The sequence below is a fragment of the Entelurus aequoreus genome, linkage group LG05 (assembly GCF_033978785.1).
Source record: "Entelurus aequoreus isolate RoL-2023_Sb linkage group LG05, RoL_Eaeq_v1.1, whole genome shotgun sequence".
Lineage (NCBI taxonomy): Eukaryota > Metazoa > Chordata > Actinopteri > Syngnathiformes > Syngnathidae > Entelurus > Entelurus aequoreus.
Window position 1 is genome coordinate 48146756 of NC_084735.1, and position 19926 is coordinate 48166681.

At 38.5% G+C, this 19926-nt stretch overlaps 1 protein-coding gene across 1 annotated transcript in view; it reads right to left on the reverse strand.

The window, feature by feature from the left end:
* opcml (opioid binding protein/cell adhesion molecule-like) overlaps window positions 1-19926 on the reverse strand; it is a 460670-nt gene that overhangs the window by 256513 nt on the left and 184231 nt on the right. The window contains exon 2 of the mRNA XM_062048296.1: window positions 5173-5408. Coding sequence (XP_061904280.1) covers window positions 5173-5408 — 236 coding nt within the window. The remainder of the gene's footprint in view (window positions 1-5172; window positions 5409-19926) is intronic.

A 19926-nucleotide genomic window follows, 5' to 3' on the forward strand; every position in this document is an offset into this window, starting at 1 on the left:
AACTTGCCACCTCATTGGCTGGTTCTGAGACAGGATCGATTGTTTCAATCATAATTTACCGGCAGTGGGTCTTGAGTTTTAAAGCAACGCATATTTCTGCGCTGACTTTTTACACACGGAATTTTCAAACACTGTATTTTAACAAACTGAATTACAAAAAAACAACTTTTTTTTGCAAATATTTGTATTCAATTAATTTGTAAACATAACTTCAGTTCACAAAATTCAAATGTAAAAATTCAGTTACATAAATTCAGTGTCAAAAAACCCATTTATAATACAGACACAAATTTACCTCCAGACCAGACATCCCAATTTGGTCAGATATGAAATAATGGCACTAGCTGATGTTCCTGCATCTGAGTCAAAGTTTACCAGTATACTTTAGTATTTCTAATGTCCACCACATGATGTCACCAACCAAAACTACAAAAAAAATTTTTAAAAAAATCCAAAAACAGAATAAGGGTGAATTATTTTTGTATTACTTCATAAACTATAAAGAAACATACTGCATGATTACACAAATAAGTATTGCATTGTGGGTATGATTACAAATATCTCATACTCTGCATGAATCTAAATGTGGATTCCGTGGGAAGTAGCTGTGTCTGTTGAAAGTCCTGCTTATTTGATTATAATTTCCATTTCCTGTTCCATTAAATTAAAGTGAACCAAACACTTAAGGAGTCACAACTGTATCAATCCTTTTTGTACATGAATTCAAATGATTTTGCTTCCGTCTCGTTTCAGTGACTGGAATGCAGCAATGAACGCATTTGGGATGGCAAAAGACGCCAAAATATTAATTTAACTTAAAGTGCAGCTCAAGCCTATGTGAGGTATGTGCAGCCACTGTGGAAGCAGATGCCCTATTCTGCAGGGTATCAACTGACAAGGTCACTGGGTTGATTGATGTTCCTCTACAGTACTTCTCTCTGCACAGGTTCAACAACAATCTCCATTTCTCTGTTGCGAGAGAGGAGAGAGCTGTTGGGGCAAATAGCACTTCTAAAAATCCCCCGAGGGATTGGTGTCACCACTATGACTCTGTGTACTTGATTCATTCTTTTTCAACTTGAGCGTTGAGTCTTTCTCTCGTCTTTGACACATTACACTCGAATCAAACTCATTAAGTTTCTACTGTTTTGTCAGGTAGGGCACCAGCATAATGCATTGTCATTGTAGTAGACATCACAGATAATGTGTTTAGACACATGAATAAGGATCTAAAAAAAAAATCATATTTGGCTATGCATTTTAGACTGGAGCCTGTAAGCAAACTTATTGTCCTTAAAGAAAAAAAAGCCAACCAAATAATTTTAAACCTTATTCAAAACCAAAAAATGACGTCATTGACTTGTTGTGTGTTGGCTCAAGTTTGTGCAGGGTTAAACACGTGTGGGTTATAACTAGGGCTGCAGCTATCAGTTATTTTAGTAATCCAGTTATTTTCGCGTCTTGGCTGAATGAGCGGGTGTCAGACACCTCCGTCTCCTTAGACCAGTGGTTCTTAACCTTGTTGGAGGTACCGAACCCCACCGGTTTCATATGCGCATTCTTTAGTGAAAAATAAAATGTTTTTTTCTTTCAAATTCAAGACAAAGTTATATGTTTTTTTTACTGGTGCTCAAAATGAACCATGCATGAACACCACCTTGTTCAAAGAACAAAACCAACACAGTGCATGAACTCACAACAAATTACACACCTGAAAACCAGTGTGACTTCTGCTGTTGCCGTATCCATAATACGACGATAGGGAGAAGTTTTTATTTACACGATGAGTCGGGTGTGTCTTGACGTCCGCGGCGGAGGCTCCATCGAACCCCTGAGGCCGACTCACCGAACGCCTGGGGTTCGATCGAACCCAAGTTAAGAACCACTGCCTTAGACGTATCCTCGCTCATCCATGCAGACTGGACACTGGCCGGGAGTTGGTCGGCGGCCGGGGGTGGAGTCGGCTCTCTTGGTTGCTTTGTTGGGTCTGCTACCGTCTCTGGCCATGCTCCCCCCACCCGAGCAGACAACGGTGTGGAACACCGCAGAGGCCACCACAGTGTATATGTTTGGTTCAAGTGTGTGCAGGGTTAAACATGTGTGGGTTATAACTAGGGCTGCAGCTATCAGTTATTTTAGTAATGCAGTTATCTTCGCCACCACAGTGTATATGTTTTTCATTTTCGTTGTTGTTGTTTTACTTTTGTGGTTGTGTGTAGAAGTGGCTGGTTGCATCAGCTCTGCTCTTTTAATGTATTTAATGTCCTTTGTGTTCTTTGATGTTTCCCTCTTACACACGTTTATGTGTGCTATGACTATGAGTTTTTTTTCCCCTTTGGCCTCAGTCTGGACCCCCTCTCCAAGGGCCCAGGCTTAAACAGATTTTTTTTCTCACCCCACCCCCCAGCATTTACCTTTTTTACACCTTTTTTTGTAAGGGGCACCGGAAGTTGGCAGACCCGTCAGTGATCTTGTTCTGTCTCCTTGTAATGTTTCTCTGCTCTTGAATGGGATTGTGCTGAAAATCTTAATTTCCCCTCGGGGATTATTAAGGTATTTCTCATTCTGATTCTGATTCTGATTTCTGATTCTAAATTACTTTGTTCGATTAATTGAGTAACGCAGTTTATAGGCTCAATGTGTATTTTAGGAAAAATAGCTAACATTAACAAAAAATGTTTTGCTTGCCATAACCTTCATTCTTTTTTTCAAATAAATGCACATAACCATCATTGAAATCGCACTTTTAACATGTGTGCATTAATGAGAAAAACAAAAACAAAACACTCTGCTGGTTGCCGCCACACACCACCGCTTTCATGTGTGCTCTATTGCAGTGCCTTGCAGAAACTAAGTTTGCATATTTAAAGCTGGGGTCTGAGTTTTATGAAAATATTCATTAGACTCATTAAACAATTAATTAAAGCAACAGAATTTAATCAACCTTTTTTTTCTCCAATGTAATTAATAGGTTTAATAGATTAATTGTTTTAGCCCTTGAGATAACACACAGACAATGAATCAAATACACGTTCAAGATTTTCAAGGTTCTGTAAAAATGTGGGCCGATTTGTAAAATAGTATAATAAACAGAGGCCTTGTTATGCCACCAATTAGTCGTGGTAGTTTTTTTAGATTTCTAATTTGTCAACGTGTCGCATAACAAAACATTTGGGAAAATTCCAATCGCCAAAAATACATGTTTTTGAAAATATCCGTGTTTGTGCGGACATGGCCTTTAATTAGTGCCAACACAGTTTTGAATAAACCAGACCAAAAGCAATATTGCCCACCAAAGTTTGTACTATAATGGTCAACGGTACATTCCAGTATATTTTACCAGTGATCCCCGTCTAAAGCTAAGAAAGTGATATGTCTGCAGTTTATATGTACCGTAATTTCCGGACTATAAGCCGCTACTTTTTCCCCTCGTTCTGGTCCCTGCGGCTTATACAAGGGTGCGGCTTATATACGGCCTGTTCTTCTCCGACACCGACGAAGAGGATTTCGGTGGTTTTAGTACGCAGGAGGAAGACGATGACACAATGATTAAAGACTGACTTTTCATATACCGGTAGGCTGGTTATTTTGATAACGTACAGGCGAACACTTAGTATTACTTTGCACCATTGTATTATTTGTACTCTGCACGAATGCTGTTCGCCATGTCAAAGATGTGAAAGTTTGATTGAATGATTGAAAGATTTATAGTTAATAAATGGGACGCTTTGCGTTCCCAAACAGTCATCTCTGTCCCGACAATCCCCTCCGTGGTAGCAGGAACCCCTATATACTACGGTAATTTTACATCAAAACCCCGCGGCTTATAGTCGGGTGCGGCTTATATATGGAGCAATCTGTATTTTCCCCTAAATTTAGCTGGTGCGGCTTATAGTCAGGTGCGGCTTATAGTCCGGAAATTACGGTATATGATATATTTCTCTGACACATTGTTAGCCCAAGCAAGTGAAATCGTTCTTTTATGTGAACAACACTAAGGATCACAGGCATTTGATTCAAAGTCCAAGATTGCTAATGCGCGGCTGTTCTTTTTTCAGTCAGAAGCTTGTTGTATCCAGATGGCTTTTGTTATTCAAGGTCAGCAAGAAGGGCAGCTACAAACCATGGGAAAGTACTGTATAATTGGAGCTGCGCCTTCTTGTCTGTGCAAGACTATGCTTGTCTATTGTTTGGTTAAAGCCCTGGACTGATGCGTCACTCCATCAATTAGGACTTATTAAGATATCATCATGAACTACATAAAGACATTTCTGTAGATAGTGCGTGTGAATGCTGAATAAATCAAACCGAGTTAAAAAATGTTGTACGTAGAATCATGGGAAAAAGTGGACATTTTTGGAATGTGAAAAATGTATGTTTTGATGCCAAAACAGTTTGAATGGGTTGAGAAATGTGGAAAATTATATTTATTTCAAATGTTTTTGTCCCAGAAATTGTGGAATTCCGGGAAAACTATGAAATATTAAATATTGTTGAAAATTTGGTAGTTCAAATGCATGAAACACGAAAGTTTTCGTGTGGAAATGATTTAATCGGTTCTGAAATGTTAAACTTTTCAACTGTCAATTTACTTTCAATGGAATTTTGTCACAAAACATGTTGGATTGTGGAATAGTTGGGCATTTTTTTGTATGTTGATGGATAACCATCTTGTCCTGAATGAGCTGCACATGTTGAAGTTTTAATTGTTGGAGGTGGAATAACAATATTAATTGGAGTATTATGGTGCAGAATGCGCTCTTCAGTATTCACACATACGAAAGATGGAAAGATGGAATACTTCAATAAATTATGAGTATTCTACTATCTAATCAAATGGTAATTTAGTGCTTATATATACAGTGCTGCATTTTGCACAAGCAAAGGTAAATCCTCAAAAACTAGTGGCTGATTTGAACAGACCTACAAATGGCATTCTGTGCCCCAAATGAACAGCTTATAGATCTGATAAGCTTGTCTAACGGATCTAAAAACTGACCGCGATGATGAAAAAACAAACAAAACAAAAAAACACTTTGATGCATTTTGTTTCCAGTTTGTTTCATCTGAGAACTCCTGGCACTTTTAGAGCTTGAATCACTTACTAATGTCATTGTGATACATACATACAAAAGCATATTCCAAAATATATATACAAAAAATTGACTTTACCTTGAACGACGAGATGAACTTTAATGGATTTTGGTTTCTTATTTGTAATGATAGCGCAAACGTAGGGTCCCTCATCGTGCACATCAACATCTTGGATCTTGATGCTGTATTCTGTAACCGCGGTATTTTCCATCAGTATTACACGAGGGTCCGGTGACCATTTTTCATTTCCTGTGAAGAGAATGGTGGTGCGATTGAGCCACGCCACTCTCGACACTTTACTGTCCACACTGCATCTGCAAAAAAAAGACAAAAATATAAATGTCGGTCTCTTGTAGAACAAAGAAAAAATGTGACATGGATTTGGAGACAGCAGACACCAAATCCTATCAATACATCTCCTACATGAAAGAGTTATTTTGCAACATGAATTTCCTTGCATTCAGATCATTCTAGCACACCATCCCAGCTAACGCTAGTGTCTTCCAAAGGGCACCTGCTTAAAAGTTGGTTCTGTTGTAGATTGCACTGGAGGAACCCTGCTATAATGCCCAGAAAAGTAGACCCAGATTATAGTTGTGTGTTGCATGCTCCACAACATGGCAAAACACCACAGGTGGGAGCATAATGATAGACCTGTGGAAAGAACTGACTGACTCCATGGTGACAGTTAGTCCTATTTAAATATAGCATTCTGCAACACCTTTCTGGTTGCTCACACAATCTTAGATAACCTGCTCTACTAATGGTGCATGCAATCAGGGCCATAACTAGGATTTGACAAATACCGAGGTCAAATTTCTGCCTTCACCCAGTTCTCTTTCCGTTCCTCCATCCACTGTTTGTCGCTTCCCTTGCCAATTGTATTACAAGAGCACTGAGTATAATGAAATACAACTCTATTATGTCGACATAGACACGTTTACCGGTAAATAAGAATGACAGATATTAATCAACAAAATACATTAAGCAGTACATAGGTTGTACAATGCTATTACTATTATTGTACGTTGGTATGCTGTTAAATTTAGGCTACAAAAGTTCCATTATGATTGCCAAAGAAAACCTCTGTAATCATTCTTTAAAAGCAGACTGCACTTTTTTTTCTTTTTTTTTTGCTTATCGTTCACAATCATTATAAAAGAGATGACAATGTATAGATTTTTTTTAATGCATTCTACATATTAAATAACGTAAATAGAAGTCTGCATTCAGCGGCGCCACGGTGTCCACTATTTCGCCCATAAAATCCAATAAATAACCATTCAAAAACCGCCAACAATAATTACATGTTGTGACTTGAATATTAAGCAGGTATAAGTGACATTGTTATTATAAGCGCTAACACAGACAAACTATTTATAGCGGCACCGTGATCACTTCCGTGTGTCTCTCTGTCCCTACTATGACAGCCATTTAGGACTCCGAAATGCCCCCCATCACCTTGTTTCTTCGTGAGGACTTTGAGACATTTTTCACCCTCATGAAGTCTGCAGTGAGTAATAATCAGTGATGAAGAAAAGACAAAAAAGCAAACGTCAGGATGCATTTTTTAAATGAATGTGCCGCATAACTTTAAAATTATCAAAGTATGTGAATATTAAAAGTTATTATAAATGTGCTCATTACTACATTACATATATACTTACATCATGTATATAAAACCTCAATGGTGGTGGTGGGATGTTTTTTTAAGTGCTTTGTAGGTGAGGCTCCCACAGGCTCTATTGTAAGCTTTTGATAGCATTTATTTTATATTTAGAATGCAAAAAAACAACATACATTGTCATGTCTCTCATACTGATTGTGAACGATAGGCAAAATTCCCCCAAAAAAGTGCAGTTCACCTTCAACAAAATCAGGGAGGCAGGTGAGGCGGGGCCTCACGTGCCATCATGGAAAGGAAAAAAATGTAAAAAGAAAAAAAAATAATTAAATTGTTATATGTATCCAGTGATTATACTATAAAGTTATTTTCCATTTAACTTCACCAGTTTTAGATTATTTTTATTCAAAATCGCTGAATTTTCACATTTGCCGTTCAAATACTGAGAAGAGACTTGCTGTGATCAGCAGCCAGTTAAGGCACGTCACTGAGTTGAGCCTCAACATGGATTGCGGACTCGGCTAACTGCTGGCCTGCTGTGCAGTGAGACCGTATTGCTATATGAATTATATTATACATGTCCATCGTTTAGTTAGCTGAGGTATATAATGTACAGTGTATTTTGTCAACAACTGTATGTGTGTAACGTATTTCTTGTGCTGAGCAATCATAAAACGGGTGCAAAAGACGCACTGTGTGAGGCTCGCAGTAATCCCGCCTCCTGGTGGTAGAGAATGCACCCCCGCCGTAGAATGCACCCTCTGACGGGAGTGTTATATCAACTAAAGCCCACACTTAAACTTTCCACGTGCAAGATTGAATCTATTTAAAAAAGTTATTTAATAAGAAGCCAAAAAGTGCAAAAACAATAATGTACGTGTTGGAGGAGTTGTGAATGACTGCTGGGCCACAACATTAGGTACACCTGCAGACTGCAGCACGGATTTCATATTTCATTCATGCGCATTATCCAGCACAACAGCGGCTCATGGACTTCATTTATAAGTAAAGGTAAGACCATAATAACGTTTTTTTTAATTAAATGTGCTTTTTTGTGTGCTACAGTTTGTATGTGTAAAGTTAAAGTTAAGTTAAAGTACCAATGATTGTCACACACACACTAGGTGTAATGAAATGTGTCTTCTGCATTTGACCAATCCCCTTGATCACCCCTTGGGAGGTGAGGGGAGCAGTGGGCAGCAGCGGCGCCGTGCCCGGGAATAATTTTTGGTGATATAACCCCCAATTCCAACCCTTGATGCTGAGTGCCAAGCAGGGAAGAATGCTGGTATGAGCTTTTAAACATAACCTGTTAACTGCTGCCAATCAAATGGTGAATAAGATACTCTTTAGGGTTCATATGTTTGTAAATATGACTGTGATGAAGTCAGTGCCTCACCAGCCATGAACCTCACCGCACGTCACTGGTATGTATGATACTGTTTACCTGATTGACATTACAAGTGACAACTAAGGTATGGACTGGGTCAAAAATGCTTACTACAATCTATGTGCCACCCCACGCCATTGATGTACATATCACAAAGCCCTTAATATGACATCTATGTTGAACAATATCTCTTTACATTCTGTAGCCGTGAATAGGTTTCTCATTGTCATCCCATTGGGTTGAGTTTTTTCTTGCCCTGATGTGGGATCTGAGCCGAGGATGTCGTTGTGGCTTGAGCAGCCCTTTGAGACACTCGTGATTTAGGGCTATATAAGTAAACATTGATTGATTGATAGACCAATGATAACGTCAACATGGGTTGCTTACTTGCTTTTACAAAGGTACTGGAGTAACTGATTTAGGATTTAGAACCCTTACAAAACACATTGCAACAAGTGTAAAATGTGGCATTATTTGAAGAAATTACAAAGTAGGACTTAAATGCTTAATAGAAACTAATAATATAGTACTGTTATCCAATACTTTAGATTACTATTGTTTAGCTATAACTCACCACACCATCATATTTGCTATTCACTTCGTTTAAAGTTTAGTAAGTGACCGTTTATGAATGTTTCATCCACATCCACGCAATGCTGGAGGAATATGCAGTTGAGTTTTTATCAACATTTAATGTTTTATCCTCCTCTATCTCCTCATGCGCTGTCGTCAGAGCAATGCAAAGAGCAGCTGCTGCTATGAGGGACACGCTGAAGTAGCTGCTGTCAAACATATTTTCCATTTTTCTGCTCTTAGAAGTCTGTGTCACTGTAGCACCGCCTTTTAGTTGTAACTTGAATTCTCTTATTTTTTGTTCCTGTGTTGATTCTCTCTAAAAATGATTGGAGGAGGAAGTGCTAAAGCATGCGTGGGCAGGACTTCTGGGCCTCTGTCACCTCTCATTGGGCCATTTCGCCAAAGAGCCTTGACAGATAATTGCTTGGATTTACGTGACGTCATGTCCGGCTCATCAAATATGTGTGGTGGTCAAGCCAGTATATGTTCTAAATGGATAATCCTTGATATCACCGGACAAATCTTTTTTTAAAATAAAGTATAGGGATCTATTCCATCGCATAGTTCGATTTTTTGCTCGTATCTGCATTTTGTAGGAGGATCTAGGCTCATTGCGTACTCAGAAAGTTCCCAACAGCCATCTTAGCCTCGTTGGACACCATTATTTTTCATTTCCATGAAAAAATCACGTAAAAGAATACAAGCAATTGATGGACTGAGCCAATTAACCATCACATTTCTGTTGCTGTTGTGTGTCGGGCTTTGGTGTCCGTAGCAGGATTTGTAGCGGGCTGCCAATGACCAAAAATAGTTTATTGAGAAAGGATGCTCTTTGTCACTTAAAAAAAAAAACAGAGGACATGACCTTGGCGTCGTCAATGGTAGTTACGGCCATGCATGCAATTTTATAGTTTGCACATGCTATTTAGCACTTGTTATTTAGGATCTTCGTACACCAGGCCTATAATTTGCCTCTTTCTGTGCTATTGATACATTATCATTTAACATTCTCACAGGAGACAACAATATTTATGTGTATAGCATCTAGCCACAACAATAAAGCGCTGACAGGTTTAGTAGTCTATAAAGTATAATACAACAGCCATGTGATAAATTCCGACTTCACAAGAACTATGATGTTCTGTATTGTAGAATATGTTCACATTGGTCACATTGAAGATGCATCACAATTTGCAGCACCGTGGAACTATAAGTTATACTTGGCAGATATTGGCTCTAAGATGTCTTTCTGTAGGCTTTGGCACCAAGATTGTTTTAAAACCATATTTTCCCAAGTTTACAACCTCTTTATTTTACTCAGTGGCCTAGTGGTTAGAGTGTCGGTAGGTTGTGAGTTCAAAACCCCGGCCGAGTCATACCAAAGACTATAAAAATGGGACCCATTACCTCGGTCCTTGGCACTCAGCATCAAGGGTTGGAATTGGGGGTTAAATCACAAAAAAATATTCCCGGGCGCGGCACAGCTGCTGCCTACTGCTCCCCTCACCTCCCAGGGGGTGAACAAGGGGATGGGTCGAATGCAGAGGACAAATTTCACCACACCTAGTGTGTTTGTGACAATCATTGGTACTTTAACTTTAACTTAGTTTAACTTAACTTAACTGCCTCCGTGCTTCAAATCGAGGTAAGGATGGGGACAGTTAGGGAGAAAGAGACCCCAAAAATAGTAAATATTGAAATATGATTTTCATATCAGGGTTGAAAAAATTTGTTGTTCAAATATACTGCAGTCAAAACAATCAAAACAAATATATTTGTTTTTACTTGTTTTTAAGTAAAAGTTCAATATCCACATGAAGCAAAAAGAAAGCATCTGTATTGAGAATATCTACATGAAATGGTTTAGTCCTGACTGTAAGATGTGCATCTTTTGTAGTACATGCTGTAGTAGGGTCTCTCTTTCTGTCTCACAAACACAGACACACAAACACACTGACAAGACATCACATGGACAAAGATAAGACCTTCTTGAGGAAAGTTATGTGGTCAGATGAAACAAAAAATTGAGCTGTTTGGCCACAATACCCAGCAATATGTTTGGAGGAGAAAAGGTGAGGCCTTTATTCCCAGGAACACCATGTCTACCATCAAGCATGGTAGTGATAGTATTATGCTCTGGGCCTGTTTTGCTGCCAATGGAACTGGTGCTTTACAGAGAGTAAATGGGACAATGAAAAAGGAGGATTACCTCCAAATTCTTCAGGACAACCTAAAATCATCAGCCCGGAGGTTGGGTTCTGTGCGCAGTTGAAAACCAAAACCTAAACACATTTAGCTGAACTGCACCAATTTTGTCAAGAGGAGTGGTCAAAAAATCAACCAGAAGCTTGCCAGAAGCTTGTGGATTGCTACCAAAAGCGCCTTATTGCAGTGAAACTTGTTAAGGGACATGTAACCAAATATTAACATTGCTGTATGTATACTTTTGACCCAGCAGATTTGGTCACATTTTCAGTAGACCCATAATAAATTCATAAAAGAACCAAACTTCATGAATGTTTTTTGTGACCAACAAGTATGTGCTCCAATCACTATCACAAAAAAATAAGAGTTGTAGAAATTATTGGAAACTCAAGACAGCCATGACATTATGTTCTTTACAAGTGTATGTAAACTTTTGACCACGACTGTATATAATACATTGACACACAATATACTTTATTGGCAGAACAATCATTGATTATTGTTTTGGATTCTTTAGAGTCATATTTTATTTGAATGTTTAAATGTATTTTTTTTTTTTTTTTTTAATTTGTAAAAGTTTTAGAATGTTTTTTTGTTGTTAATGGCAAATTGAGTGTTTCCTTTGCTTCATGCCCAGTTTTTATGTGACATCATGCGAGTTATTTTTTAGTTGTTAAAAAAAGACAACAAAAAACCACCATCTGTCATGATCCGTGGTCCGGATCATGTTTTGTTTAGTTATGTTCTGTTAGTTTTGGACTTCTTTTGTTCCCGTTTAGGCTTCCTTGTTTGCTTTTGTCACCATGGCGACTTATTGTGTTCACCTGTCTCTGATTAGTGCTCGCCCGCTCACCTGCTGCCCGAGCGCTAATCAGAGGCATTATTTAAGTTGCCCTTGCCAGTCACTCGTCGTGCTTTCGTTGTTTGTCACGCGTTCATGCCACGTAAGTTTTTGATTATTCCATGTCCTAGTTCTGTGCTAAATGTTAGCCTTAGCTTCTCGTGCGTTCGGCACGCTTTTCTTTTGATTGTTTTCGGTTTGCCTATGATTTATGTACATAAATCATCTCTTACCTTCACGTTTTTGTCCGGAGTGTCCGTGTTGCATTGGAAGAACAACCGCGCAGCCAGCGCACCCCCTCACGTGACACCATCTCTGAATATAGATCACTCTTTTTAAGAAAGCACAGCCTGTAAGTTCAGTGTGCACAATTGAATATCTTAGTTGCTCAGACATTAATGTGTTTACATTTGCTAAGTTTGGGTATATCGTTTCTTAAAGGCCTACTGAAATGATTTTTTTTTAATTTAAACGGGAATAGCAGATCCATTCTATGTGTCATACTTGATCATTTCGCGATATTGCCATATTTTTGCTGAAAGGATTTAGTAGAGAAAATCGACGATAAATTTCGCAACTTTTGCTCGCTGATAAAAAAAAGCCTTGCCCCTACCGGAAGGAGCGTGACGTCACAGGAGCTAGTATTCCTCACAATTCCCCATTGTTTACAATGGAGCGAGAGATTCGGAGCGACAAAGCGACGATTACCCCATTAATTTGAGCGAGGATGAAAGATTCGTAGATGAGGAACGTTACAGTGAATGACTAGAGAGGCAGTGATGGACGTATCTTTTTTCGCTCTGACCGTAACTTAGGTACAAGCTGGCTCATTGGATTCCACACTCTCTCCTTTTTCTATTGTGGATCACGGATTTGTATTTTAAACCACCTCGGATACTATATCCTCTTGAAAATGAGAGTCGAGCACGCGAAATGGACATTTAAAGTGACTTTTATCTCCACGACAATACATCGGTGACACACTTAGCTACTGAGCTAACGTGATAGCATCTTCTCAAATGAAGATAGAAACAAAAAAAATAAACCCCTGACTGGAAGGATAGACAGAAGATCAACAATACTATTAAACCATGTACATGTAACTACACGGTTAAAAATTCTCAGCCTGGTAAGGCTTAACAATGCTGTTGCTAACGACGCTAAGGCTAATTTAGCAACTTAGCAACCGGACCTCACAGAACTATGATAAAAACATTAGCGCTCCACCTACGCCAGCCAGCCCTAATCTTCCCATCAACAGCCGTGCTCACCTGCGTTCCAGCAATCGACGGCGCGACGAAGGACTTCATCCGTGGGTTTGGCGGCAAGCATCGGCTAGGCGTAGTAAGTAGTCCTTGTTGTGTTGCTGTAAGTATTGTACTTAGCCGCTAATACACCGATCGATCCCACCAACAACGTTCTTCTTTGCAGCCTCCATTGTTCATTAAACAAATTGCAAAAGATTCACCAACACAGATGTCCAGAATACTGTGGAATTTTGTCGAAGAAAACAAGAGGTTTTTATATCGGGTCAGATGGGGTACAACCACTTCCGTTGATTTTGTGACGTCACGCGCATAAATCATATCCAAAGGAGTTTTTCAACCGGAAGTGTGGCGGGAATTTTAAAATTGCACTTTATAAGTTAACCCGGCCGTATTGGCATGTGTTTCAATGTTAAGATTTCATCATTGATGTATAAACTATCAGACTGCGTGGTCGGTAGTAGTGGGTTTCAGTAGGCCTTTAATGTAGAAAGACGTTAAAAAGGCCTACTGAAATGATTTTTTTTAATTTAAACGGGGATAGCAGATCCATTCTATGTGTCGTACTTGATCATTTCGCGATATTGCCATATTTTTGCTGAAAAGATTTAGTATAGAATAACGACGATAAAGTTTGCAACTTTTGGTCTCTGATAAAAAAAAGCCTTGCACCTACCAGAAGTAGCGTGACGACGCAGGAGGAAGGACTGCTCACATTTTCCTAATGTTTACACCAGCAGCGAGAGAGATTCGGATTGAGAAAGCGACAATTACCAAAATTAATTTGAGTCAGGATGAAAGATTTGTGGATGAGGAACGTGAAAGTGAAGGACTAGCGTGCAGTGCAGAACGTATCTTTTTTCGCTCTGACCGTAACTTAGGTACAAGGGTTCATTGGATTCCACACTCTCTCCTTTTTCTATTGTGGATCACAGATTTGTATTTTAAACCACCTCGGATACTATATCCTCTTGAAAATGAGAGTCGAGAACGCGAAATGGACATTCACAGTGACTTTTATCTCCACGACAATACATCGGTGAAGCTCTTTAGCTACTGAGCTAACGTGATAGCATCGGGCTTTACTGCATATAGAAACAAAACAAATAAGTCCCTGACTGGAAGGATAGACAGAAGATCAACAATACTACCAAACTCTGGACATGTAAATACACGGTTAATGCTTTCCAGCTTGGCTAAGCTTAACAATGCTGTTGCTAACGACGCCATTGAAGCTAACTTGGCTACGGAACCTTGACAAAGCTATGCTAAAAACATTAGCTCTGCACCTACGCCAGCTCTCATCTGCTCATCACGACCCGTGCTCACCTGCGTTCCAGCGATCGACGGTACGACGAAGGACTTCACCCAATCACCGATGCGGTTGGCGGCCCGGAGACGGAGGAAGTCAAGGTGAGGTCGTTCGGCTAGCGCGTCCGCTATCCTCAAAGTCCTCCTGGTTGTGTTGCTGTAGTCCGCCGCTAATACACCGATCGCACCTACAGCTTTCTTCTTTGCAGTCTTTATTGTTCATTAAACAAATTGCAAAAGATTCACCAACACAGATGTCCAGAATACTGTGGAATTTTGGGATGAAAACAGAGCTTTTTTGTATTGGATTCAATGGGTCCGAATACTTCCGTATCAACCGTTGACGTCACGCGCATACGTCATCATATCTAGACGTTTTCAACCGGAAGTGTGGCGGGGAATTTAAAATTGCACTTTATAAGTTAACCCGGCCGTATTGGCATGTGTTGCAATGTTAAGATTTCATCATTGATATTAAAAAACTATCAGACTGCGTGGTCGGTAGTAGTGGGTTTCAGTAGGCCTTTAATTTGTGTTGTATTCATGTTAGCAATTAAACTAGCTAGCAAGCCAGCGCTAGTGGGTCTGTGAGTTTATCAAACTGTGGCTATTAATAATGGTTTTTCGATCATTAAAATTTTAAAAAGGTAATCATAACCGTCAGAAGTTTTACCTTTACCTACTTTATCATTATTACCTTTCATCGTTACATCCCTACCAACTACCATTAAAAAATACCTACTAAATATTATTCACTACTTAAGTAGTTATTTTCACTGAAAACTTACTCTTAAGTAATTATTTGAATGACTACGTTTCACTTTTATTTGAGTCATGTTACTCGTTGTTGTACTTTCACTGAAATCAAAGCTATTCCAGTGTAATTTTTGTTCACCTAATTTGAATTTCACAATATTGTTGGATACTTTTGAAGAGTATAATCTACATTTTCCGAGCTTAAAGCTTAAATCGTCAGGCTAAGAAACTGGACTGCCTCTATGTGTAGCTGCTCCTAAGATATTGTTCATAGGAAAAACTAACAGAACCAGTGACAAAAAAAGCCAACGTTCACACTGCGACTTGACTTACTGCTGGCATTATACAATCCAAGCTTGTGCTCTGATTGTACAGGAATTGAAGGCCTAAACATAGTATTTTTTATTTATTTTTTTCAATTTAATGGCCATGCATGTATAATAAAAGTGTGAAAATAAGTATTTCATCCCCTGCTTGATTCATAAATGTATACCCCCTGACAAAGATATGCTCAATCTAGAATTGTATGGTAGGTTTATTGTAATGGAGAGAGATTTAGTAATGTAAAATCAAAGCACACAGCTTTGTCCTGTCCTTTTAGCAAGAAGCTTGGTAAAGAGACCACTGTTGGTGCGATTACTCATAAATGTAAGAAATAAAAAGATGACAGCCAATTGCCCTTGGCCTGGAGCTCCATGCAAGAGTTCACCTGGAGGGGTAAGGATGATTCTAAGAAAGGTGAGGTGCGCTCAGGATTACAAAACGAGAAACTTGTAAATTATCTCCGTCAGCAAGGAAAGCATAATAACACATTCTGCTGTAATGGATTGCAGTGCCCGCAAAGTCCCTCTACTCAGAAAACACATTTTAAGGTTTGTCCGAAGTTTGAACATCGGAAAGATTCAGACTGTGAATGAGAATGTGACATTGACCGACATTCCGCTCTTTGGTATGAGCTTGATTTAATTTGACTGGTGATGAATATAAGCCCAACAACTACTGTCAAACATGGAGTTGGAAACATTCTGTTTCTCTAACTAAAATCATTCCTGAGATGTTTTCAACCCTGGTGACCAACCACAAGAAACATGTGACCTCTGCGCTCGCCAACAAGGCTTTCAAGTACAAAGCCTTCTACATTATTTTGCTCAATAAATCACCATCAACCTTTTTGGACTGTTCATATCGTTGTACTGTAAGGAGGTAAACAATTACAATAAGCAGGGTAAACATATTTTCCCTACTAAACAACACTAATAATGAATCATTATTAGGTTCTTCAGGATTATATGATTATATGCTTTTTAGGATAATGCTTTCATGTAGTTGTGTAGAAATATATTTGTATTTTACTTTAATATTTCAATGATTAGGATTGGCATCATCCGTAGTAGCAATGCGGCAATCAATTGGCCATTGATCAGTGTCAGCCGATTTTCTTTAAGACAACAAAAAAAGTATGTGATCGGTCAATGCTGATCACAAAAGCTGATCTCCAGCTGATAGTTTATTTAGTTGTTGTCCCCTGGCTGACAGATGTGGCTAGCAGCTAACTATGCATCTCCATACACAGTATGGAGCCGCTCTCTTAAGTTCATAATCATCACCTCAATTGCGTCAAACAAACTACACTTCGTACACGTAGCATTATCACTGGAGGACAGGAGGAAGAGGCTAAACATGGTACACACTGAGCAAGAACAAGCAGAAGTAGACAAGAAAGTATGCTAATCGCTAAACTAGCTTGAAACAACACAAGAAATAAGAAGTCTAGATGGAAATAACAAGTATATTAATAAAACCTTAGAAACAGGATAATAATGGTGCTCTATCTTAAATTGCTAACACTCAGACATAGTCAAAGTTCATTGTGTTTTTGAAACTGCACCAATTTTTTCCTAAGAATTTTCAACTAACATGACGTGTTTTGCTAGGAGGATTATTTGTAAAATGTACAGTTTCAGAATGTGCTTGTTCTATCTTTGGCTAAAGTAAGACAAAGAAAACAATCTGAAGTTGTCATTATTTTTAAATTTTAATGCCATGAGATTACCAGTCCAGCCCGCGTGGGAATAGATTGTCCTCCATTCGGCCCCTAAGCCAAAATGTGTTTGACCTCTGCTTTAAACTAATTCATGTTTGAAAGTTTTTGTCAAGACTTGGTCTATGGCGTGATTTGTTCTCCCGTGGTGCAAATGATGTGGACCGGACGTGGCTTGGAGGTGAGTACATAATTTAATATAATGACAATAAAAAGGAATAAACAAAAGGCGCTCACAGCGGAGGTAAAAAAAACTTGACTATGAAAACAAAAGGCGCGCACAAAGGCAGAAGTACAAAACTAGACTATGAAACAAAAGACAAGCACGTGGGCACAAAACTATGAACAATAAACAAAAACTTACTTGGCATAGAACATGGCATGAAGACGCGTGATCAGAAAGTGGGCAGAGCATAAATGAGCGGAGAAGGTGATATTGCCAGGAAGACAGCCTGGCAACTGGGAGCTTAAATAATAGTGACAGCAGGTGCGTGACTCAAAATGTGAAAACGTGAGACAGGTGTGTGTGAGTCCAAACGTGGAACAGGTGAAACTAATGAGTAACCATGGAAACAAAACAAAACCAGGAAGTGAAACCAGGAACTAAGGAAGTCTAAAACTAACAGCATAACTAAACAACACATGGCCAAAACATTATAAACAGACATGACAGTTTTAGAAAATGCAATAACTTAACACGTCCTTATCCACAACATACTGTAGCATCATTCAAATGTTGGGTAGATAAGAGGCTTAGTCTGTAAGACCTTGTCATTGGACCTCCAGGGTAGTGGAAGTCTTTGTTTCTTTAAATCCTAAAAAAGTTATGCGTACAGATGATGAGCATAATACAACTAATATTAAAATATTGTAAGGGCTTTCAATCGATCGCAACTGGACTGTTTGGATTGTCTTAGAAGACGTTGCATCTCTCATCCGAGTAAGATTCATCAGTTAATGCTCATAGACTTAGATTGATCAGATCTAGTCTAGCGGCTGCTGTAAAAAACCCAAAATATTTATACTCCAACACGAGGAGGGTGTGCCTGGGCAAGAATGGTTTCGCCCTATCGTAGTGAGAAAAAACAAACCAAACAGTCCAGTTGCGATCGATTGAATGCCCTGAGAATACAATGACATGGATGAATCAGAACATCATAGACAAATATTGAAATAATTACCCACAGAGATTTTGTCTTACATATATATATATATATATATATATATATATATATATATATATATATATATATATATATATATATATATATATATATATATATATATATATATATATATGTATGCATATACAGTATATGTATACTTTGTATATATATATATATATATATATATATATATATATGTATATATATGTATATATATATATATATATATATATATATATATATATATATATATATATATATATATATATATATATATATATATATATACATATATGTATGTACAGTATATATATATACATATTCAACACATATATATATATATATATATATATATATATATATATATATATATATATATATATATATATATATATATATATATATATATATATCTATATATATATATATATATATTTATATATATATATATACAAAGTATACATATACTGTATATTATAATTATACATTTTACTTATAAGGCGTCTTTCTGGGCACTCAAGGACACCGTACAAAATCAAAACAATAAAATCAATTGGATAAAAATAACAACAACAAAGATCGATAAGATTTACAGTGGATAAGCATTCAGGAATAGGTATGTTTTGAGTCTTGACTTAAAGAGGGATATTGAGTGTATGTTACGAAGGTCTGGTGGTAATGAGTTCCAAAGATGAGGGGCTGAGCGCCTGAAAGCTCGGGCACCCATGGTGGACAGTTTAAATAAGGGGACAGTGAGATGGATGGGTGAAGAGGATCTTAGGGAACGTGAGGGCGTGGCGACATGGGGCAGGTCAGAGAGATATGATGGAGAGAGGTTATGGATGGCTTTGAAAGTGAGGAGAATTATATTAAATTGGATACGGTGTTTGATGGGTAGCCAGTGGAGTTCTTGCAGAACAGGGGTGATGTGCTGGGTTGAAGGGGTAGAGTTCTGGAGAAGCTGAAGTTTGTGAAGTGACTTGTGAGGGAGACCAAACAGAAGAGAGTTGCAGTAGTCCAGGCGAGAGGTGACCAGGCTATGGACCAGTATGGCAGCTGTATGTGGGGTCAGGGATGGGCGAAGTCGATTAATGTTGTGTAGATGAAAGTAAGCAGACCGGGTAATGTTGTTTATGGGAGCTTGAAAAGAGTGTGCTGTCCAGGATGACACCCAGACTCTTGACATGGGAGGAGGGTGAGACAGAGGAATTGCAGAGAGTATTGGACTAGCTGTTTGTTTTGGCGAGAATGGATTTTGTTCCAACAAGTAAGATTTCGGTTTTATTACTATTGAGTTGGAGGAATCTGGATGAGAACCACAGTTTGAGTTCACTGAGGTAGTCTGTAAGGGAGGAAGGAGGAAGAGAAGCAGTTGGTTTGGTTGAGATGTAGAGCTGGGTGTCATCCGCATAACAGTGAAAATGTATTTTAAATTTACGGAAAATATTGCCCAGGGGAAGAATGTAAATGATAAAAAGCAGGGGAACAAGAACAGAGCCCTGGGGCACACCAGAGGAAATGGGAGACGGAGGGGATTTGAATGAACGGAGTGGAACAAACTGAGTGCAGTGGGAGAGATATGATCTAAACCAGTGAAGGGGTGTGCGTGTGATGCCAATACTGTGCAATCTATGGAGGAGGACAGTGTGTTGAATGG